The sequence below is a fragment of the Scomber japonicus genome, chromosome 5 (genome assembly GCF_027409825.1).
Source record: "Scomber japonicus isolate fScoJap1 chromosome 5, fScoJap1.pri, whole genome shotgun sequence".
Taxonomy (NCBI): domain Eukaryota; kingdom Metazoa; phylum Chordata; class Actinopteri; order Scombriformes; family Scombridae; genus Scomber; species Scomber japonicus.
Window position 1 is genome coordinate 28,522,183 of NC_070582.1, and position 23,556 is coordinate 28,545,738.

Genomic DNA, 23,556 nt, shown 5'->3' on the forward strand with positions numbered 1-23,556 from the left:
TGAGCCACTACAAAGCCTGTGTAGTAAGCTGCTTTGATTAAAATGAACAAATACAGGGATGCCAATATGAACAAAAATTATAATTAGAAGTCATACCCTTGTCTGTTATGATGTAACTTATTATTTTCATTTCATGAAAACAGTTTGAAAATATTTTTTCAAAACTTAAGTTTGTCAAAAAAGAAAAAGATTTTTTTGAAAGGAACTGGAACTGTCTTTACTGAATGAAATAAAAAAACATAAGGTGGTTACACCAGCAACAAATGGATGAATGGTTTTAGTGTTACCGACACTTTATTTAGCTTATGCCCCAGATTTGATCTTTGCTGTGCAAGAAAATTGGATTAAATAAAAGAAGTCAAAGATGACATGTTTGTGTTTGATACAGGACTTTTAAATATGTTTTTAACTCTTAATTTTGTCAAAAATACTTATAACAGAACTGGAACTGCCTTTAATTTTAGGTATCACAAACATAAGGTATATACACTAGCAACACATGGATGAATGTCTGCTTTAAGTGTTACCCACACCATATTTGGCAAGTGTCCCATATTTGGCAAGTGTCCCATATTTAACCTTTGCCGTGTAAGCAAGCCTGACTCAATAAAAGGAGTCTGAGACCACTTGTGAGTGAGTGGCACAGGACCCTTGAAGACCCCAGCTTGTGGTAAGCATACTCTGTGAAGGATAATTACAATTTAAAACTGGATTTACCTATTATTTCATTATTATTATTATTATTATTATTATTATTATTATTAATATATGTGTTGAAAGGATATTTCCTTTCAAACTGAAATATGTGATATATTTTCAACAGGATTGTGGAATATAACTGATTTCTGAAAACAAGAGGATCAGGTATGAAGAACGTTCCACCATGTTGAAATTTGTATGAAACAATTCACCCAGTTACGATTTTGTTACAACTATTCTTACCACTGTCTAGAAAATCATTTTGAATTAGCTATGATGAAATAACCTCTGTGTTAATTATACAGTTGAACAAGCACTGAAAAAGCTTTAAGACTAGAACCACTCACTATTATATAAAATTACTTTACAGACATAAACCGCCACCATGAGCACGGACGCGGAAATGGCCATGTATGGCAAGGCTGCCATTTACCTCCGTAAGCCAGAGAAGGAGAGAATTGAGGCTCAAAGTGCACCATTTGATGCCAAGTCAGCCTGCTATGTGGCCGATGTCAAAGAGCTGTACTTGAAGGCAACAATCCTCAAGAAAGATGGTGGCAAAGTCACTGTCAAAGTCCTGGACACACAGGAGGTTGGTATCATACAGTCAGATGCAAATGGGAGATAGATGTGAACAGTACTCATTGTGACTAATGTCCTGTTCCAGGAGAGGACAGTTAAAGAAGATGACGTTCATCCAATGAACCCTCCCAAGTTCGACAAAATTGAGGATATGGCCATGATGACCCATCTCAATGAAGCCTCTGTCTTGTATAACCTCAAAGAGCGTTATGCAGCATGGATGATCTACGTAAGAATATCTGATATTGAGCAAATAGAAATATTGAAAATGACTCTACAGTGCTTGTAGAAAACACAAGGTTATCTATAATATCTCTATGATCACTTTCAGACCTACTCTGGGTTGTTCTGTGCCACTGTGAACCCCTACAAGTGGCTCCCAGTGTATGATGCTGAAGTCGTAAGTGCCTATAGAGGCAAGAAGCGTATGGAGGCTCCACCCCACATCTTCTCTGTCTCTGACAACGCTTATCAGTTCATGCTTACTGGTAAGTTGTAAACAATGGAGAATTTATCAGTACATGGAGGTTTCTTCTGCAAAAATACATGAATTGTTTTGTTTTTCATTTTAACAGATAGGGAGAACCAGTCTGTCCTGATCACGTAAGTGTTTAGTTTATTGGATTTTGCAACTTAATCAAGTATTTTGATCAAATTCTTATAAGTCTGTGTCTATACCCAGTGGAGAATCTGGTGCTGGAAAGACTGTCAACACCAAGCGTGTCATCCAGTACTTTGCAACAATCTCAGTTGGTGGAGACAAGAAGAAAGAAGCATCAGGAAAGATCCAGGTACGATAACATTTCTGAAATTACTTAATATGTTTCAAGAAGAACAACTAAGTCCTTTGATGATTCTTAAATTCTAAACATGAATTGCAGGGGTCACTGGAGGATCAGATTATTGCAGCCAATCCCTTGCTGGAGGCCTATGGTAACGCCAAAACTGTGAGAAATGACAACTCCTCTCGTTTTGTAAGTATGGAGCCATTTCTACACATAAGAAAGGTCTTGTTGCATATTGTCCATGTGGAGGGATGTTTAAAAATGAATCTTTCCCAAACAGGGTAAATTCATCAGAATCCATTTTGGAACAACTGGCAAATTGGCTAGTGCTGATATTGAGACATGTAAGTAGCAATGTTTGTTTTAAATGTATATAACTCACACTAAGAATGGCCAAATAGTGACTTATGAACAACATTTGTAGATCTGCTGGAGAAGTCTAGAGTGTCATTCCAGCTTCCTGATGAGAGAGGCTACCACATCTTCTACCAGATGATGACCAACCACAAGCCTGGGCTGCTTGGTCAGTAGACTGTATCATTTTACAATGTTAAACTTACTTTACTTATATTCATATTTAACATAGTGTGCTGAACTTTTCACTCTTTTTGATCTCCAGAATTAGCACTCATCACAACCAACCCCTACGACTTCCCCATGTGCAGCATGGGTCAGATTACAGTGGCCAGCATTGATGACAAAGAAGAGCTGGATGCTACTGATGTAAGTGAATGTATTTTCCAAATATGTTCATATATTTTTTGCATCAATACAACATAAAAACAACAGTTTTCAATCAATTTTCTAAAGAGATTGTAAATTGTATGAACGCCTTCTTTGCACACAGAATGCTATTGATATCCTGGGCTTCACGAATGAGGAGAAGATGAGCATCTACAAGATGACAGGTGCTGTCCTCCACCATGGTAACATGAAGTTCAAGCAGAAGCAGCGTGAGGAGCAGGCTGAGCCTGATGGCACAGAGGGTGAGTATTGAATATTAGCTCAAAGGTCCTTTACCAGACTGGTTTCTGTTATACAATGACACACGATCTCTGTCCCGTACTGTATATATTAATTGTAAAACAATTAACTTTTTCAGAGGCTGATAAGGTTGCTTACTTGTTGGGTCTGAACTCCGCTGACATGCTGAAGGCTCTGTGCTATCCTAGAGTGAAGGTCGGAAATGAGTTTGTCACCAAGGGACAAACTGTACCTCAGGTAAAAAAAAATATTGGTATCAGTTTCTTCTACTAATTTAGAAGTTATATTTATATTACAACTGATTAGTCAATTAATACCACTGAAGTAATCCACAAAGTAATCCAATATAAACTTTATTAAGAACAATAAAATTGAGAAAATGTGTTCGTCCCTGCTGACTTGTAATATCAGGTGAGTGTGGCATTTAGCTTTAAAATCAAACATGTTAACAGGTTCTTTGTCGGATTACAAATAAACAAATGTATATTGCTTCAATTAGACAATCACTAATCCAGCATTCTACAAAACAACGAGTCAATAATTCAAATCTTGTCTTTTATTTTTTCTTCAGGTGCTGAACTCAGTGCCTGCCCTGGCCAAGTCTATCTATGAGAGGATGTTCTTGTGGATGGTCATCAGAATCAACCAGATGTTGGACACTAAACAGGCCAGGCAGTTCTTCATTGGTGTCCTGGATATTGCTGGCTTTGAAATCTTTGATGTAAGATTCATTCCTAACTAAGCTGATTTGTTTACGACAAGGTATTTTTATTGATTTGCATTGAATACTCAATCATTCATTCACTCACAGTTCAACAGCATGGAACAGCTGTGCATCAACTTCACCAATGAGAAACTGCAGCAGTTCTTCAACCATACCATGTTTGTCCTGGAACAAGAGGAGTACAAAAAGGAGGGTATTATCTGGGAGTTCATTGACTTTGGTATGGACTTGGCTGCCTGTATTGAGCTGATTGAAAAGGTAAGCACTTAGTTTTGGGATTCTATGTATTTTTGTTATTCTAACTTCATGTACAACTTAATGACAAAACTTTTCCCATTTTTTAAAGCCCATGGGCATCTTCTCCATCCTTGAAGAGGAGTGCATGTTCCCCAAGGCTACAGACACATCCTTCAAGAACAAGCTTTATGACCAGCATCTTGGCAAAAATAGAGCATTTGAGAAGCCAAAGCCAGCCAAGGGCAAGGCTGAGGCCCACTTCTCTCTGGTGCACTATGCTGGTACTGTGGACTACAATATCAGTGGCTGGCTTGACAAGAACAAGGACCCACTGAATGAGTCTGTCATTCAGCTGTACCAGAAGTCCCCAGTTAAACTTCTGTCTCTTCTCTATCCTCCTGCTGTTGCTGAGGGTATGATATTAACAACAGTAAACTGACACATCGTTTAAGATTGTAGATACTGCGTATTTTGACTAACTGTAGAATGTGTTGATGGAAATATGAAGTCACATTCTAACAAATGTTTTTCTTCTTGAACTTATTAACAGATACCACAAAGAAGGGAGGCAAGAAGAAGGGTGGTTCTATGCAGACTGTGTCTTCACAGTTTAGGGTAATAATTTAGGAATAAAATCATTGATGGTGTTGATAACAGTGGGTATGGATGTGAATGTTGACATTACATATGGTGTTGGTAGGAAATTGTAGGATTTTGTGAAAGGGTGATTTGATTGGGAACTGGCAAGCACTGATTTGAGAGGTGGGGGTGGGATTCAATAAGTGTTGACTTCTTCCCACTCCCTTTCGAATGTTGTTGACAGTGCATTATATTTTGCTGTCGGGTGTAGGTTCGCTATTTTTGGTGAGAACACTGTGCTTTCATTTTTTATGTGCTGTTTTTGTTTTGTTTTTTTGTCACGCATTCGAAATAAAAAATAATCTAATCTAATCTAATCTAATCTAATCTAATCATATTTCAGATTATAGTCAAACTAACGTGTTACATTTTATGACAAGATTTACTATCTTGGATCTACAGGAGAACTTGGGCAAGCTGATGACCAACTTGAGGAGCACCCATCCTCACTTTGTGCGCTGCCTGATTCCCAATGAGTCAAAGACTCCAGGTACACAGATTATGTAACCTTAAGTCTTGTTGGGATGGTGTGTTTAGTTTTGTGTTGCTTTGACAAGGACAATAACATTTCACAAAAATGACTAACAAATGTCTTTCTTACAGGTCTGATGGAGAACTTCCTGGTCATTCACCAGCTCAGGTGTAACGGTGTGCTGGAGGGTATCAGAATCTGCAGAAAAGGTTTCCCCAGCAGAATCATCTATGCTGACTTCAAGCAGAGGTATCACTGACAATATTCTTTATATCTTCTCATACTTGACACAAACCACTGAGCAAATCTTGCATTGACCATTAACTCTCAAATTAAAAGGTACAAGGTACTGAATGCCAGTGTAATCCCTGATGGCCAGTTCATTGACAACAAGAAGGCTTCAGAGAAGCTGCTTGGTTCAATCGATGTTGATCACGACCAGTACAGATTTGGAACCACCAAGGTAAGCCCCTTTCATTTCTCATTTTACTTTGGCACAATTAAAAAAAGAGGTTGTTCAGTTTGTTTTTTTGTCTGTTGATCAAAAACCACTGAACTAATTTTAATGATTATAGTACTATGTTAGGCCAAAAAAGTTTATTAATAATTGGTATAGATCCAGAGCATGTGGTTATTTATTAAAATATTTGCCTTAAAACTCTATTTGTTTGTTTTACATGGGGTTTTCTCTGAGTTCATCCTAGTATCAATGTTAACTGTAGTGGGCAGACGTTCATTTTCATTTTCTGTTTGATCAGGTGTTCTTCAAGGCTGGTCTGCTGGGTACCCTTGAGGAAATGAGAGATGAAAAACTGGCATCTCTTGTCACCATGACTCAGTCTCTCTGCCGTGGTTTCCTCATGAGAAGAGAGTTTGTGAAGATGATGGAGCAGAGGCACGTTTAAAACAGTTAATCCTGCACATTCAGTCATGGTATGACAAAAAATCACAAACAACAATGTCCATAACAGCACATTTTTTTCTCCAGGGATGCTGTCTATACAGTCCAGTACAACATACGCTCATTCATGAATGTCAAACACTGGCCATGGATGAAGGTGTACTACAAGATCAAGCCTCTGCTGAAGAGTGCTGAAACTGAGAAGGAGCTCATGCAGATGAAGGAGAACTATGAGAAGATGCAAACTGACTTGGCTAATGCTCTGGCCAAGAAGAAGGAACTGGAGGAAAAGATGGTGTCTCTCGTGCAGGAGAGGAATGATCTGCAGCTGCAAGCAGCATCTGTAAGTAGTCATCTAAAGATATATGGCTTTTCTCAGTTTGTGTCCACACTATGTTGATGTACTAACATATTTTTCCAAATGTGAACTAGGAATCAGAGAATCTCTCTGATGCTGAGGAGAGATGTGAGGGACTTATCAAGAGTAAGATTCAGCTGGAGGCCAAACTCAAAGAGACAACTGAGAGGCTGGAGGATGAAGAGGAAATCAATGCTGAGCTTACTACCAAGAAGAGAAAGTTGGAGGATGAATGCTCTGAGCTCAAAAAGGATATTGATGACCTGGAGCTTACCTTGGCCAAAGTGGAGAAGGAGAAACATGCCACTGAGAACAAGGTTTGGAAATATTACCATATCCAGCATATCAAGTAACATTATCAAGATTAACATTTGATAACATCTTTCTTGCAAACTTAGGTGAAGAATCTGACTGAGGAGATGGCCTCTCAGGATGAGAGCATTGCTAAGCTGACCAAGGAGAAGAAAGCCCTCCAGGAGGCTCATCAGCAGACTCTTGATGACCTGCAGGCTGAGGAAGACAAAGTCAACACTCTGACCAAGTCCAAGACCAAACTTGAGCAGCAAGTGGATGATGTAAGATGAATAGCAAGGTTTCCAATGAAAGTGATATTTAAAAAATATGTACACATAAATAACTCACTAAATATTAATATGCAGCTTGAGGGTTCTCTGGAGCAAGAGAAGAAGATGCGTATGGACCTGGAGAGGGCCAAGAGAAAGCTTGAGGGTGATCTGAAACTGGCCCAGGAATCCATCATGGATCTTGAGAATGACAAGCAGCAGTCTGACGAGAAAATTAAAAAGTAATAACATTGTTTTAATTTCTGAACCAGTGAGAAGGTTTCTAAACATGGAAAAGGCAAGGATAAACCTTTACTATGCACTTGATTTTTTATAGGAAGGACTTCGAAGTTAGTCAGCTCCTTAGCAAGATTGAGGATGAGCAGTCAATGGGTGCCCAGCTTCAGAAGAAGATCAAGGAGCTTCAGGTGACTCACACAGTGTTACATAAAATACTTCTATGTATTTTTACTATTACAAGTTTAAAAGTGAATGTTTACTAAAAGACAACATATCTACATTAACAGGCCCGTATTGAGGAACTGGAGGAGGAGATTGAGGCTGAGCGTGCTGCTCGCGCCAAGGTTGAGAAGCAGAGAGCTGATCTCTCTAGGGAACTTGAGGAGATCAGTGAGAGGCTGGAGGAGGCCGGTGGTGCCACAGCTGCCCAGATTGAAATGAACAAGAAGCGTGAGGCTGAGTTCCAGAAGGTCCGCCGCGACCTTGAGGAGTCCACACTGCAGCATGAGGCTACTGCTGCTGCTCTGCGCAAGAAGCAGGCCGACAGCGTTGCTGAGCTGGGTGAACAGATCGACAACCTCCAGCGTGTCAAGCAGAAGCTTGAGAAAGAAAAGAGTGAATACAAGATGGAGATTGATGACCTCTCCAGCAACATGGAGGCTGTTGCTAAAGCAAAGGTACATAATACATTACATGGTGTTTTAATATCCTGAGCAGTATAGTAAAGTAAATGAATTACTATTAAAAATACAATCTGATCTGTGATACTGGAAACTTTTCCTCATTAGGGAAATCTTGAAAAGATGTGCCGTACTCTTGAGGACCAACTTAGTGAACTGAAGACCAAGAATGATGAAAACCTCCGTCAAAACAATGACCTGGGTACACAAAAAGCACGTCTACTGACTGAAAATGGTATGTATGAAATAGGATTCAACTACAGTGGTCTGCAGTGTTTCTGAGAAATTGAACACAAAGTAACATTTAATGACAATTTTCACACAAGGTGAGTTCGGCCGTCAAATTGAAGAGAAAGAGGCTCTTGTCTCTCAGCTGACCAGAGGCAAACAGGCCTTCACACAGCAGATTGAGGAGATGAAAAGACAGACTGAAGAGGAGGTTAAGGTAGGAAAATAGAAAAAGAAAACATCTACCTTTAAATAAGAGTGTCAACAGGGTATTATGTATGATTTAAATTTTTTAAAAATTGCTCACTCAGTAATATTTCGGATTTTAGGCCAAGAATGCTCTTGCCCATGCACTCCAATCAGCTCGCCATGACTGTGAACTGCTGAGGGAGCAGTTTGAGGAGGAGCAGGAGGCCAAGGCTGAGCTGCAGCGTGGAATGTCCAAGGCCAACAGTGAGGTGGCTCAGTGGAGAACTAAGTATGAAACTGATGCTATCCAGCGCACTGAGGAGCTTGAGGAGTCCAAGTGAGTACAATCTGAATGATGAAATGGCAAAAGTTTAGCATTATGATACAGCTGAAGTGACAGCAGTGTTACTTGTGTGTTAATACCTGTATGTAAACAAATTCATCCAAATATTTCTTTCATTTCATTTGTATTTTACATTGTAACACTATCTTTATATGTTCAAGGAGATCCTTAAAGTATGTGATTATTTGTATTTCATATATGCAAAGATACCAGGAATGATATAGGCATTTGTAAGTTGGGTATAAATCTTTCACTGACAAACAAATATGCCATTTTTCTTACAGGAAAAAGCTGGCTCAGCGCCTTCAGGAGGCTGAAGAGCAGATTGAGGCTGTGAACTCCAAGTGTGCTTCTCTGGAGAAAACCAAACAAAGGCTCCAGAGTGAGGTGGAGGACCTCATGATTGATGTGGAAAGGGCTAATGGTCTGGCCGCCAACCTGGACAAGAAGCAGAGGAACTTTGACAAGGTACTACCATTTATTTATAGTGACCAACAAAAAAAAAGAGAAGGAAAAGTATTAGTCATTTTATGTATTAATAACTAAGTCGACTGTTATTGACTGTGCGAATTGTGTAATTTAGGTTTTGGCAGAGTGGAAACAAAAGCATGAGGAGGGTCAGGCAGAGCTTGAAGGAGCTCAGAAGGAAGCTCGTTCTCTTGGTACTGAGCTGTTCAAGATGAAGAACTCCTATGAGGAAGCTCTGGATCACCTGGAGACCATGAAGCGAGAAAACAAGAACCTGCAACGTAAGTTCGTAACAGATTGGGTTAGCAACTATAGTTTGACTGTCTTCAACGTATATGTGTGTGTATTTTATATTTACATTTTACATTTGAGTATTTTATACATTTTTAAAGCTAATCAACATTAAACACATGTATTTCTTTGCAGAGGAGATTTCAGATCTGACTGAACAGATTGGTGAGACTGGAAAGGGCATCCATGAGCTGGAGAAGTCCAAGAAGCAGGTGGAGACAGAGAAGGCTGAGATCCAGACAGCTCTTGAAGAGGCTGAGGTAAAAACATTTACAGGGAAATCTTCTGAAAAGAAATTTTAAATAATGGATGAATTTATTATACAAAGGCTGAGGTAAAGATGAACATTTTATTCTGTGATATCATTAGGGAACTCTGGAACACGAAGAGTCAAAGATCCTGCGAGTCCAGCTGGAGCTCAACCAGATCAAAGGTGAGGTGGACAGGAAGCTGGCAGAGAAAGATGAGGAGATGGAGCAGATCAAGAGGAACAGCCAAAGGGTGATTGACTCCATGCAGAGCACTCTGGATTCTGAGGTGAGGAGCAGAAATGATGCCCTGAGAATCAAGAAGAAGATGGAGGGAGACCTGAACGAGATGGAGATTCAGCTGAGCCATGCCAATCGCCAGGCTGCTGAGTCCCAGAAACAGCTGAGGAATGTGCAGGCACAGCTTAAGGTAATATTGTAATATATCGTTGTTGTTGCACAGACTATAGTCAGTCAGTACATTTACATTTTGGTATTAATGTAAATATTTCCCCAATATTTTTTCACTAGGATGCACAGCTGCACCTTGATGATGCTGTCAGAGCCCAGGATGATCTCAAGGAACAAGCTGCCATGGTGGAACGCAGAAATGGTCTCATGATGGCTGAAATTGAGGAACTGAGAGTTGGTCTGGAGCAGACAGAGAGAGGCCGCAAGGTTGCTGAGCAGGAGCTAGTGGATGCCAGTGAGCGTGTTGGACTTCTGCACTCTCAGGTGAATATTTCTTCAAACATCTTTCCACTAATTCACAAATCTACTCCATTATGTAAAGCATGTCATGAATTAACTAATTTGACTTCTCTTTTAGAACACAAGTCTACTGAACACTAAGAAGAAGCTCGAGACTGACTTGGTTCAGATCCAGAGTGAAGTGGATGACAGTGTTCAGGAAGCAAGGAATGCAGAGGAGAAGGCCAAGAAGGCCATCACTGATGTGAGTTTACTTTTAATTGTTTTTCATTTGAGTAAGTCAAATTTGCTTATGCAGATATTTTGAATGACATTTAATACTGCCTCTGATAGGCTGCAATGATGGCTGAGGAGCTGAAGAAAGAGCAGGACACTAGTGCTCACCTGGAGAGGATGAAGAAGAACCTGGAGGTCGCTGTTAAGGACCTGCAGCATCGTTTGGATGAGGCTGAGAACCTGGCCATGAAGGGTGGCAAGAAGCAGCTCCAGAAACTTGAGTCTAGGGTAAGACACTTAATTTTAGAAAAATGCACAGTTGAAGAGATGTAAGAAAACATACAACAGGCACTCTAAATATATTCTGAATTTTCTGCTTTCCTCAAGGTGCGTGAGCTTGAGACAGAGGTTGAGGCTGAACAGAGACGTGGAGCAGATGCTGTTAAGGGTGTCCGCAAATATGAGAGGAGGGTGAAGGAACTCACCTACCAGGTACAGCCACATTAACACTTAAAATCTACAATTCAATCAATCAGTCATTATGACAACATTTATACATCAATTTTTCTTTCCATCACAGACTGAAGAGGACAAGAAAAATGTTAGCAGGCTTCAGGATTTGGTTGACAAGTTGCAGCTCAAGGTGAAGGCCTACAAGAGGCAGGCTGAGGAAGCGGTAAGGACAACATATACATTTTCAATACTGAAAACTTGATAGTCTTTCAAGTTATTTTACACAAAGAAAACTTCTGGTGATTTTTTGGACAATCAATCATGTCTATCTCTATGGAATTCCAGGAGGAGCAGGCCAACGTTCATCTGTCCAAGTGCAGAAAGGTCCAGCATGAGCTGGAGGAGGCTGAGGAGCGTGCAGACATTGCAGAGTCCCAGGTCAACAAACTGAGAGCAAAGACCCGTGACTCTGGCAAGGTAGATATACAATTCTGTTTAGTGAAAACAAATCAAATTAAATACTACTACTATTGATCTAAATGTAATAGATGGAGATAAGATAGATACATTTAATTTGATAGAGAGTAACACTCATTTAAAGCTGATTGAAAATTAATGTGATTTAATCCTGTTTTCTTTGTTTGTTTTTAGGGAAAAGATTCAGCTGAGTAAAGCATACTGGCTGTTTCCAATCATATATCATGTGACGAATGTTGGAAAAATAAACATTTTGCATTTAAATTGCTGTCTACTTTGTTTTTTTCCTCTCATTGTTCCCCCAAGGTATAGAAACTATCACTGCTGGAACAAATTTGAATTAAATAGTTGGCCATGGAGTCTACTTATCTTACTGTCATTGATTTCAGCCTTCATTGACCCTTCTATCATTTTTCAAGCAAATTACTGAAAATACAACACCTATCTAATGTAACAATCAATTTTACGTTTGAATTTTAGGTGACTAGTGATCAAAACTCTGAGGTGCACTGGACAAAGACAAGTGAGAGGAACAGCACTGCTTTGACTAGTTTGAGAAAGGGACAATAGGTTGATGTCTTATGGTGTCTTGTAGTACACTCAACCAATTATATTACTGAAAATCATAGGGTGCAGCCTTGGTAAGTGTAGGCCTACACAAACAGCTCCCAAGTAACTTTCCACAGCTAAAGTGACAGTTGCAGGGAGTTTTATCATCATAGGCTGACAGAGTGGCTTTTCAAAGACATACAAATCTGACATTGGGGCTTCAGTTTTTATTGTCAGTCCCAGGTCTGTAACCTTGTGCCTGAATTCAGGAGTATCTACCTAAAATCTTTATCCCCTCTGGATTCCCCTTTACTTATAGAGATTTGAAAATCAATATCTCTGCTGTTTAAAAACTTCTACAGCATTCGCTTTCCTTTATATGACCCAGTAGTGAACAATAAAGAGCCAAAGTGCTCACTATCAATAAAATAATTTGAATATATGCTAGCTATTGATTATCTTAAATATTTACGGTAATATTGACTTGTCTTGTCACTTGAATCAGGTAGAATCATGCTTGAATTTCTGGCCGAGGTACTGTAAAAAGGGCCTCCGCACTAGGTCTGGGTATCAGTACTCAATACCTTTAAGGTATCAATCAAAATAAATCGATACCAAGTAGTATCAAACCGTCTGCCATCAAACGATACCTGCAATCGATCCTTTTTGCACCCAGAGCTAGAAAATATGACTATTTGTATGGACTTGCTCACAGCCAAAGTGCACAAAATATGTCATGGGTATCAAATGAAGTGGTCAATTGCTATCGCTATCACTTTAAGGGTACTTTGATTGGTACTGGTATCAAAATGTTTTCATACTACTAATGATGAAATATGCTATGACCAACACCCGTTACCTATGAAATGTGAACATCTTCTTTCTCTGGCAGTGTCTGATACAAGTCGACTAACCCAGTTTTCTACAGCAGGTAATTAAAGAATAACTCAAGGATTTAATCCGATTCTTGATCATCAAATCCTAACCACAGTACCTTATTGGGTACGTATCAAGAGTCCAGTGTATGCTATGGCTGAGCTGCAGTTTAAAGTTTAGCATTAACAAAATGTCATTAATGTAAAAATGTTAAAATTGTCTAAATCTTTTACACTCTTTGAGATAGATACATGAGAACAAATACTCAAGTGTGTTCAAACAAATTCACTATTATTACACATGCAAAGCTATCTTATATTATAAAATATCCCCTAGCAAACCACTAGATAGCTTCAATAGCTAAAGTTGGTAACTTGACTAAAATTAAGTTAAATGTTAAATTAACCCTTCTAGCTAACAAAAATAATTCGAAAATGAGGATAGTTAAGACAAAATATAAAATAATGTACAATGTAATGATAGTCATTAACTGTCACAACAGTTTACCAGGCCTGGCTTACCTTGAAAGAAAAGACAAAAACATACTGGAATTTGAAATAGAGCGGGAATTCAATCTGTCACGCATGTGCCGTCTATAACTAGTGTAACATCGTCGACTGCGTGGATACAACATAGGGTCGGGTAATACAGTGAATTTGACCGTAAGCCATAATCGTTATAATTCTGTTAATTTTAAAGGAGACATTAATATACTATTATTTGATCATGTATTCGCGCTGTATCAACATTGGAGATCTAAATTACAGTATGGATAAAGGAGCTTCATCAGCGACAAGGAAAAGGTTACATATGGTGGTTGTGCTCCCCCCAGTGGTGGAGTTTAATGTTACAGCTGCCTCTGCAGAAAAATGGCACATTTGAGCTATCTAGTTACACCATTAGATTAATATGATTAATATATATTTATATTCCAAAATCTACAGGAACTAATTAATACATCAAATGACAGATACATCTTGCGTCTTGGGGGAGGGGGGGGGGGCATATTCAATTTATGGACTTAATGATTTGATGTCTTTCTGAACAGCTGAATCTGATTTATAGGGGGAAATCACTTTGGAGGAACTGTTAATAACTCATACATCTATACTACTATAATATTAGGGGCCCTAAATAAACAGCTCAAGGGGTCACAACTTAGCCAAGAAGGTTGGGAACCACTTTTGTACAGTATTGTTTTTAATGTAAAATCTTAATTTGAAAAGTAACCAGTGACTATAGCTGTCAGTTTTAGTGGAGAGAAAAGCAAAATATTTCCTGCTGAAATGTAGTGGAGTAGAAGTATAAAGTAGCATAAAAAGGCAATACCCAAGTAAAGTACAAATAACTCAAAACTGTACTTAAGTGCAGTACTTTTTATTTTGCACCACTAACTCATATCACTGAAAAACTCTTTATTTCTAAATTCACATGGGAATGAATTTAAATTCTTTGTTTTATCATTCTTTAAATCTGAAAAGAATTGTAAATTTACTCATAGTAAGTGCTCAATTCAAACAGTAAATATTTGGGTTCTACCTTGTAATGAGTATTTATCATTGTTTATTGATATGTTCACCTTTTATAGAACAAATGATGAATTTGTTAATCTATAAAGTACACATTATTATATTAAAGTTAGTAACTGTTATTTACAACAATAATCATCATCATTATTAGTGTAATCCTATTGGTAAATTCAGAAAAAATGCATCTGCTGTCACAAAGTAAAATGTTACACCAACAGATGGCAGCAAAGAGCTTTTGTAAAGTTAATGTGGGAGAGTAATGCGTTTAACCGGGTGAGTTTAAACAGGGCATTCCTAAAAAAAAGAGGACTAGTTAACAAATACCCTGCGTATATAAAGTTTTTATATAAGCATGGAATTGTGTCTTTTTTTCACAATGAGAACACTTACAGTATCTTTTTCAGATGTGTTCAGGGCCTAACCCTGGCCACTGCACTTAAACAACCATTTTAAATGGACTGTTTGGTTTCTCTTACATATAAGAAATGAGGTAATACTCTCATTTACAGTAAATTGTTAAACTTACTGAACATTTAGTATTTCAGTGTATAGATTTAATAATGCAGAATGGACAATTTTATAAATACATAAAAGAACAACACAGTTGAGTGCAGGACAGTAAGTGCAGCACCAAGTCAAACTCCATTAGAGAGAAGAGAATAATTGCAAAGGTCAGATCCATAGAGCCCTTTCAATATGATGAGATTGAGAAAAAAATGAGTAATGGAAGAAATATGAATGAATAAATAGGCTGAGTAATCTACGGTTTCTGTTGGGCATTCACTCCACTGTCCTAAGCACATAAAGGTCCATTATGGAGTCAGGAGGGAGATGGGTCCATGCTTGTCCTGTAGTTAAGCAAGTGCAGATCTCTCAACAGCCTGATATACAAGCACCACAGCTTTCAGTTAAATAGAAATAGGTACGGGCATCCAAGGAAGTGCAGGAGAGGGGCTTTATGAGATGTAACTCAAATGAGCAGGCCATGCCACTTTGCAATTGGCTGACGGACTGAGGACATCATTAGGCTCCAGTGTTTGTCTTCAAAACTCTTCTCCTTACCCACAGTCAACTGTCCAATCAGACGCTTGGTTGATTTCCTAGTCATTATAGTCTCATACAGAGAAACTGAAATTTTACACTGCTCCAGAGGAAGCTCTGGCAAGGAGAACATGAGAACTTCATTGAAGACAGTCACCATGCGTCGGGCCACTGCAGAGGTTTTTTGATACCTCAACTTGCACTGGTTGCACTGCACACTGATCCTGGCATACATAGCTGTACAGCACAGAGAGGGCAAATTAGGAACTGTATTTTTTAAGAATATGGACGTTTTTTTTCTGTGTGGGTGTTTCTTCCTTACCTGCACCCGAGCATATCTCAGTGAGGACCGTTCTGACCTTTAGGAGGCCAACCTCAAGCCTCTGAGAAGTGGGAAGAAACTTCAATGACAGAAGCGCTTCTCCTACAAGATCCTGACATGACAGTGAGAAGATCAACACTTGAGATTGATGTCCATTTACATACAAAATATGTACAGTAAGAAAATATTAAACCAATTTATTCTTTAAATGCTGACATTGTTGCAGACGCATAGGATACAAAAACTACAACATGAAAAAAAACAAAAAGGGACACAAATTTTGGAGGTATAAAGAAAACATTAAATAGATCATTTCTGTATAATTCAACAGATTTCTCTGCTTAGGTGTTGAAATCAAGTGTGTCAGAGCTACAGTTATTCATCTGCAACAATTTTGATAATCAATTGCTTGTTGGTTTATCAATTTAAAAAAAAGAAAAAGAAATCTTCTCTGGTTTTAGCATCTACAATGTAAGAATTGGCTGTTTTTCTCTGATTTATATTATTGTCGACTAAATATATTTGGGAGTTTGTCTGTTGGTAAGACTAAACAGGATATCTGAGCAATTTACATTTTGGTGGAACTAAGGATTAACAGATAAACTGAGAAAAAATATTGGTACGCCCTTAAGAGCCTTTCCCATAGATTTTGTAGTTAAGCCTAAAAAAATGACTGTTAGGGAATGTTAGGGAAACTGAAAGGAATTGAAATCATTTCAGTGTATTATTTTTCTTCTACAAAGATATACATGCTATTTACATTTGTATGTATATGGCATCCCTTGATTCATTCTATTTCAATCTAAAAAGTGAGAAAAACAATTGCACGTGTGTGTCCGTATAAATGATGGCACAGGTACAAGTATTTCTGCAGTATGTGCGCAATCGTTTCCTACTGTACCTTCTGGGGTGTCTGCAGATCCTCTTGTTGCTCCAGAGGGTAGGAGATGTTGAGCTGCCCTATAGGAACCCTCACCTCTCCCAACACTGTGGGTCTGGAGAATTTATCAAAGTCCCTTACCTGAAATGTACACACAGATAGTTTATTTAAAGAGTAACCCACACAAAAACACCCATGTTGTTCAGGACTCTGGCTGCAATATAAAGTATTCAACATGCTCATGGACTATCTAGGCATATGTAGTGCGTTGCTCATTCCGTCTTGTCATACTCGTCTTTCACACATGCTCATTTTATCCCTGGTTTTCACTGCTCAGGGGTGTAATCTTAGTTTCACGTCTACGCAATGACATACTTTCATTATTGGCCTATCATCTGGTTGCTGTCTTTTTGAATTTGTCTCTCTCTCTTCTCTAGTCTGACATGCAACTGCTACATGCACCCCACCACCTCCCCAACTCCACGGGATCAGCAGTCCTATCACTTCATCGGCTATCATTCTCATCCAAAGTCATCAGCCGCCGCCATCACCTATCTCCCGACTGCTCTGGGATGAAGTCCCTTGTAACGTTCAAGTGCCAAAGTACTTTATGATTATTACTTCTATTAATATAATAAACATCATTCTGTTCTCATTGGCTTGTCTCTCCTGATTGGAATGTATTTAGGGCTGAATGACAGAAGCACTGTTTCTTTGATGTCGCAATATGAAGATGTAATCCACATACAATTCTATTCATGATAGACTTGGGAGTGTATTATTAGTTGAGGTTCTTAGATCAGTTGCACTGCCATCTGCTTAATCAGTATTCAGACCTACTGACAAATGCACAAAACAAATCTTAACTGTCTGGCACCTAGTTGATCGTATTTCACCCAAGTGCAAGTAAACTACTCGCAGAACTGTTAGACTGGGTTGTAAAATCAGGCCCGCTATTCAGCCCGTCCCCTAGCCTTACTGATAAAGTAACCTACTATAATTAAAGAGATGCTGAGAGTGTGAAATGTGTTTGTGTGCTGCAGGACCTCCATCCTGAGGCAGATGTGCTGAAGCTCCTGAGCACCCTCGCTCAGAACACAGCTGAACTGGTCCCCGAACAAAGGGTTGCAGCTGCCTTTCACAATGCGCGTCTGCCACTCCTGCAGCACTGTCCAAAGCACAGGCGACGTCCCTTCACCCTAAGAGGATCACAGCAGTAATCCGTAACACCTTCATACAGTGCAAAGACACCACTGCAACGTTTTAAATGAGAAACTGAGGGGGCCAAAGCAGGACAAAATCAAGAATCATCAAACATCACACAAGGTTCGGCAAAATCTTACTGTCAACTGTCTTAATCATGAGTATATATATTTTCCCCCTTTAAGATGCTGCTGCTGAGTCTTTAATTTAATGATGTCTGTCACTCATTTGATTGGGCTTTAAAGATCGATTACCTCCTCATCCGTACAGCCCTCCAGGTCTCCTCCGTTTGATCCTTCCTTCATGAGTCTTAGCTTGACAAATGGCTGGAGGCTGCGGGTCTGACTTTGTTCCACCAGCCCTTCCACCTCCAAGACTGTGACCACCAGACGGGACTGCAGCTGGTCATAGTAGATAGAGAATCGCAGCGATCCATCGACCTGCTATAATTGAACATGATGCGGATGACATTGCTTGAAAATGTACAATGTATATTTTCTTTTAGTGATTCATCTTAATAGATTAGTTTGCCAGTTGGTCCACCACTTTAGTCCTGACTAAAAACTTGATGGATTGCCATGAAATTTGGTGCAGACAGTGGAATGAAATATCTTTAGGATGGATTGCTGTGAAATTCGGTACATGTAGCCTACAGTATGTGTCACTAGAGTTAATTATTAGAATCAGGTGTGTTAGAGTGGAGAGATACCTAAAATATGTAGGACAGTAGCTCTCCAGGATCAGGGTTGGTGACCACTGCACTAGAGGATGGATTAGGCTATAACTTAATAGGGAGGCCTAAGTAGTTAGGATAGGAAGATAGGAGGTGCATAAACCATGAAGATAAGAGAATAAAAAAAACTAAAAAAAAAACAAATTGGAGCTGTAAGATTGTTACTCGTCACCTTTCTAATGTTAGCCTGCTCCAACATGTCCCCATCTGTCTGGCAGGATATTGTGGAGGGAAGCGAAGTCAGAGACAAACAGCGGCTCAGCCTGCGGACTTCCATGCCAACATCCACCTCCTGGAGAGAGCACACACACACACACATTGCATTTCTATTAGTGGTGTTTTTATTAAGCCTCCAGCTTAGCTTTATTTGTCTTGTCACAAGCCTCAACTTTCCTTTGTTTAAACAATGTGCTCATTGATCGTTATTTACATAGACAGTGTTGCTTATTTGGTGCATCTCAGAATTAATAAATATGGATTGTAAAAAAAAGAAATTTGTGAAGCTTTTAATCATAAATGTTCACTAAAGCTGTCAGAGACCAAACACTTTCACTGACACATTAGTTATTGTTAGGAATGAAACAAGAGAGTATCCAAATAATATGGGTTGTTAAACATAGCTCGTGTTCGAGGACATAACACCAACAAAAACCTAACCCAACCTGCTGTTTACTATGAGCACAAGACCAACCGGCCTCCTCTGACAGATTATTTAATACCAATGTTAAAGATATCTATGTCAAATTAGCAATCGACAGTAAGATAAAAGGTTGAGTTAATATTTTTACATGTAAAAACTAGTGTTGCTATGTGAGTGAATTGACTAAACTCTTCAAACTCTTCAAATTAGGTCTCTCGTTTTTCATCTGTTATATATTTCTTCACTAAAATTACATTAAACAACATAATGCCAAATAGAACCACAAAGAACCTCCAACATCTATAGATTAAGAAAGGCTAAAATGGTACGGTGCAGGTGTTACTTCAAATTCTGGGACACTTGATACAGTAGGATGACCACAGAAGAACATGTGGTGACAAGAGAATAAGTAGTATTTTTTCATCACATCTACACTCCACATCCTCTTACCTGAGTACTTGGAGATCCTGAGAAGTTTCCAGCTGCTGTAGACTTGCCATCTGAGTACAGTAGTTCACTATTCACTACAGTAAAGATCAGACACAAGTTTTGATGATCAGACACCAAACATCATCCATATGCTCCGTATTGTTTGGTAATGTAATCTGATCCCTACCCACCTGTATCTTGCTGGGCGTATTCGGTATGTGTGTGTGTGCAGCATCTGAAGGCCTGCCAGGCTAAGATGCCCAGCGCCAGTAGAAGAAGCGTGACAGAGATGCCCAGGATGCAGTACTTGACCGTGTCTGAGAAGGGCATCTTCATGTCTCCAGCCGCCAACAGCCGCTCCACAGAAGGAGGAAAGTCCACCAGTATCATCATGATTCTCTACCTCCATGTGGTCTACACATACAGCTGCAACACAGGAGTTCAGACCATGTTGATGGGGGCTGTACTACAGATTATAGAACTATAGACTATAGAACGAAATGGTCCCTCTAGTAAACACATTATGACCACATACATGAAGCATCAGACATTGGTTCTAAATGGCCTAAATTTCCCAAAATATTTGGTGATACATTTAGGTAAATTATTGAAATTATTGATTGATTGGCAGACCAACGGTAAGTTAATCTTAAATCATTTGCTGACTAATTAACCCTCCTGTTGTCCTTGAGTCAAGGAAGGAAGGAAAGGAGGGAGGAAAGAAGGAAGGAAAGGAGGGAGGGAGGAAGAAGGAGGGAAGGAAGAAGGAATGAAAGGAGGGAGGGAGGGTGGAAAGAAGGAAGGAGGGAGGAAAGTAAGAGAGAAGGAGGTAAAGAAGGAAAGGAGGGAGGGTGGAAGGAAAGGAGGGAGGAAAGAAGGAGAGGAGGTAAGGAAGGAAAGGAGGTAAAGAAGGAAAGGAGGGAGGGTGGAAGGAAAGGAGGGAGGGAGGAAAGAATGAAGGAGGGAGGAAAGAAAGACAGAAGGAAGGAACAGAGGAAAGAAGGAAGGAAAGGAGGGAGGAAGAAGGAGGGAGGAAAGAAGGAAGGAAAGGAGGGAGGGGAGGAAGAAGGAGGGAAGCAAGAAGGAATGAAAGGAGGGAAGGAGGGTGGAAAGAAGGAAGGAGGGAGGAAAGTAAGAGAGAAGGAGGTAAAGAAGGAAAGGAGGGAGGGTGGAAGGAAAGGGGGGAGGAAAGAATGAGAGGAGGTAAGGAAGGAAAGGAGGGAGGGAAGAAAGAGAAGGAGGTAAGGAAGGAAAGGAGGGAGGGAGGAAAGAAAGAGAGAAGGAAGGAACGGAGGAAAGAAGGAACAACCAAACGGACGGGGTCAATTTGACCCGGGAGGACGACACAAGGGTTAATGGACTTGATAGACTGTCTTCTCATAATAATGCCACACATTCACAGCTTTTTTAAAATGTTCATTTAAGATCCTATGTGACAAAGTATGTCCTAAATATGTCTTGCATACTAATGTAGCCAAAGACCTCTTGACCTGTCACAAAAAGGTCATGTGTAAATAATAAAATGATGATGGCTGAGTTCAATTTAGTTCAGTTTTAGGGTCCTGGTACAGTCACGCCTTCCTGGGACACTTGAATAATGTTACTACAAGTTACTAATAGTGACATTGTTAATATTAGTAACATGCACTTATAATTAAAAAGGGTGGGTGGGGAGTGTAATTTAGCAAAGACTATTTTCAGGCCTTGCAACCTCCCTGAATTGTTTTAAAATATTTCGCTACACAACTTACGGAAAATATAGCTGGTGCCGCTTTTCAGATTTAATAGGCCTACATTTTATTATTTTATTATTCCCACTGAAGAGCCCCGACATATACAAACATGATATTTTGTATTGTTTATGCAATTTGCACAGATTAACATGTGGCTGCTAATTTCTTGGACATACTTCAGCATTCAGATTATTATTTGAGGTAAAGAAAACCGGTGCAGTTGTGGCCTGGTCATTAAAACATTATTATCTACTATCAGTCACAGTTTAGTCAAAATAGCTCTTACCCTGCTCACACGTAATGCAAAACCAGACGAACTTTCTCAATTCTAAAAAGGTGAAGCTAGTATTCATATTAAAGATGGCATGATACACTTTGGTAATTCAGATATAATACAGTGATGCACTAAAGTTAAGAAAAGTGGAGTTTACAATGTCACAGTTGAAACCATTAAGGAGGCAACTGTATGTTTTCAAAGACAATTATACTTTATCATAAGTTGAATGTGCAGTGGTTATAGCTATTATTTATAGTTGTAGACATTATTTCTCCTGCTGCTCTATGAAAACATCTTCCACTAGAATGCAGCCCTACTGTTGTGTTTACTTGATCATGAACTATATCTCAATACATGAGAGAAAAATAGTGACAAATTTACCTTTACAAATGAAAACTCATGTCATATTTTTCTTGAGGATTGCTCGCCTTCTGCTGTGCTGTAAATCCATGCTGTGAGATCTTCAATTTCCAAGGAAGCAAGAGAACTTGTGAGAGATTCAAAGTAGCACCTTATCATATAACTGTTGGTCCTGTTTTGCACTCTAGGCACCCTCCCTCTCTCTCTCTCACACACATCTCTCTTCATACACACTCGCACACACCCAGCACATGACTTCCTGCAAACATGCTGGGCAAACTGGTTTGATAACTTTTTTGGAAGCTTAACATTGGCTTGATCGCCAGCTCTGTCCTTCTTAAGGATGCTTCTACAGGCCTGCTTGCTGAATATTTAGGTCAGACTTCAACAAATAACTACTGGGGGATTTAAATACTTTGTCAGATCATTGCATTGCAGACGCCACAAGCTGCTAAACAACATTTCTACTGCACTTTTGAGTCAATACTATGTATATAATAAATTCATTTGGTTAGCCATTAAATACACTTTGCGTGAAGGTTTGATACATTTGATATGTTCATTTCCGTAGTTGCAGGTTCCACTTTGCCAGCTTTGCCTTGTTATAGAGGAGCTGTTATCATGTCACTGTACTCAAATCAGTCACAGGTGCACTAACTGCCAATGATAAGACACGCTCGTACCTCTCTTCAATTGTAACGTGCCACTGCTGACACAGGTTCATGACTTCACATGACTTTTGTCCCAAATGCTTTTCATTGTTATCATTATCTTGCAGGCTTGTCACCAATTACTTTGTAGACCTGCCCGCTGAAAAACAGGCACGCAATTAGGGAAAGAAGAAATGTACGTAAAAATGGGCCTTGAACAAAAAGGAGGACATTGCTGAAAGATAAAATCAATACCTTAATATTCCAAGAATGAGGAAGAAAACCATTTTGACAAAACTTCCTGGTTTCTTTGTTTGACATTGTTTGTCTCCTAGGTTCACTTACTCACATACCAAGTGATTATCATGGGTCCGCAGGCATGCCCAAAGCTCTGTGAGGCTGTACAAAATCATTTTTGAGACATTTCATTCAAAACCACAAACCTCATTCTGGTGCTAGAGGACAAGTTGGGGGATCATCAATTAGAACACACTGTCTACGTACTATACATGACTGCAGAAAATGTACTTTTCCATCAAGTAGATGCTGAGATATTTCACTGCATAAGTTAAATAATGATTTTGGCGCCAGATAAAAAGTCAGAGGATCACCAAAGTCATTATATTGCATCCTCTGGGCAACACGGATATCTGTAACAAATTTCGTGACAATCCCTCTGATAGATGTTGAGATATTGCTGAGATATTTCACTTAAATACAAAAGTCAACCTCATGCTGGTGCTGAAAAGTTAGCGAATCCCAAAAATCAGTAGGCTTCATCACTTGATCTATGTATCAGTAGAAAACTCATCATCATGTGACCATACATGAAAAACATACGCCTAA

At 39.2% G+C, this 23,556-nt stretch overlaps 2 protein-coding genes across 3 annotated transcripts; one reads left to right on the forward strand and one right to left on the reverse strand.

Moving 5' to 3' along the window:
• Positions 1-1,084: 1,084 nt before the first annotated feature.
• On the forward strand, positions 1,085-11,683 carry LOC128359541 (myosin heavy chain, fast skeletal muscle-like). Of its 2 annotated transcripts, XM_053320035.1 has the most exons (40): positions 1,085-1,291; positions 1,324-1,345; positions 1,377-1,510; positions 1,613-1,769; positions 1,857-1,884; positions 1,964-2,072; positions 2,163-2,255; positions 2,347-2,410; positions 2,491-2,589; positions 2,686-2,789; positions 2,914-3,052; positions 3,169-3,287; positions 3,622-3,771; positions 3,862-4,032; positions 4,121-4,424; positions 4,562-4,626; positions 5,053-5,140; positions 5,254-5,371; positions 5,462-5,585; positions 5,881-6,017; positions 6,111-6,366; positions 6,456-6,698; positions 6,780-6,956; positions 7,041-7,186; positions 7,282-7,372; positions 7,472-7,861; positions 7,973-8,099; positions 8,191-8,309; positions 8,422-8,618; positions 8,909-9,092; positions 9,208-9,373; positions 9,519-9,643; positions 9,753-10,061; positions 10,163-10,366; positions 10,461-10,586; positions 10,676-10,846; positions 10,946-11,050; positions 11,139-11,234; positions 11,357-11,488; positions 11,663-11,683. In XM_053320035.1, exons 1-40 carry the CDS (start codon positions 1,085-1,087, stop codon positions 11,681-11,683), a joined length of 5,817 nt encoding a protein of 1,938 aa, XP_053176010.1. The 2 variants fall into 2 exon arrangements, with proteins under 2 accessions (XP_053176010.1, XP_053176009.1); XM_053320034.1 differs by lacking the exon at positions 1,324-1,345 and having other exon boundaries at positions 1,367-1,510.
• Positions 11,684-15,412: 3,729 nt separating this feature from the next.
• syt19 (synaptotagmin XIX) lies at positions 15,413-20,083 on the reverse strand. Its single transcript, XM_053320041.1, has 8 exons — positions 19,882-20,083; positions 19,712-19,785; positions 18,794-18,913; positions 18,143-18,331; positions 17,732-17,884; positions 16,707-16,826; positions 15,806-15,917; positions 15,413-15,720 (listed from the first exon to the last, which is right to left on the reverse strand). The coding sequence occupies exons 1-8, from the start codon at positions 20,081-20,083 to the stop codon at positions 15,413-15,415; spliced, it is 1,278 nt and encodes a 425-aa protein (XP_053176016.1).
• Between the last annotated feature and the right edge of the window lie 3,473 nt (positions 20,084-23,556).

Coding starts and splice junctions, on each gene's coding strand:
- LOC128359541 (XM_053320035.1), top strand. CDS start 1,085: ATGAGCACGGACGCGGAAATGGCCATGTATGGCAAGGCTGCCATTTAC. Junction 1,770..1,856: donor TTATCAGTTCATGCTTACTG/GTAAGTTGTAAA, acceptor TCATTTTAACAG/ATAGGGAGAACCAGTCTGTC. Junction 5,372..5,461: donor TATGCTGACTTCAAGCAGAG/GTATCACTGACA, acceptor TCAAATTAAAAG/GTACAAGGTACTGAATGCCA.
- syt19 (XM_053320041.1), bottom strand. CDS start 20,083: ATGATGATACTGGTGGACTTTCCTCCTTCTGTGGAGCGGCTGTTGGCG. Junction 19,786..19,881: donor ATACGCCCAGCAAGATACAG/GTGGGTAGGGAT, acceptor TCTTTACTGTAG/TGAATAGTGAACTACTGTAC. Junction 16,827..17,731: donor ACATCTGCCTCAGGATGGAG/GTCCTGCAGCAC, acceptor TGTACATTTCAG/GTAAGGGACTTTGATAAATT.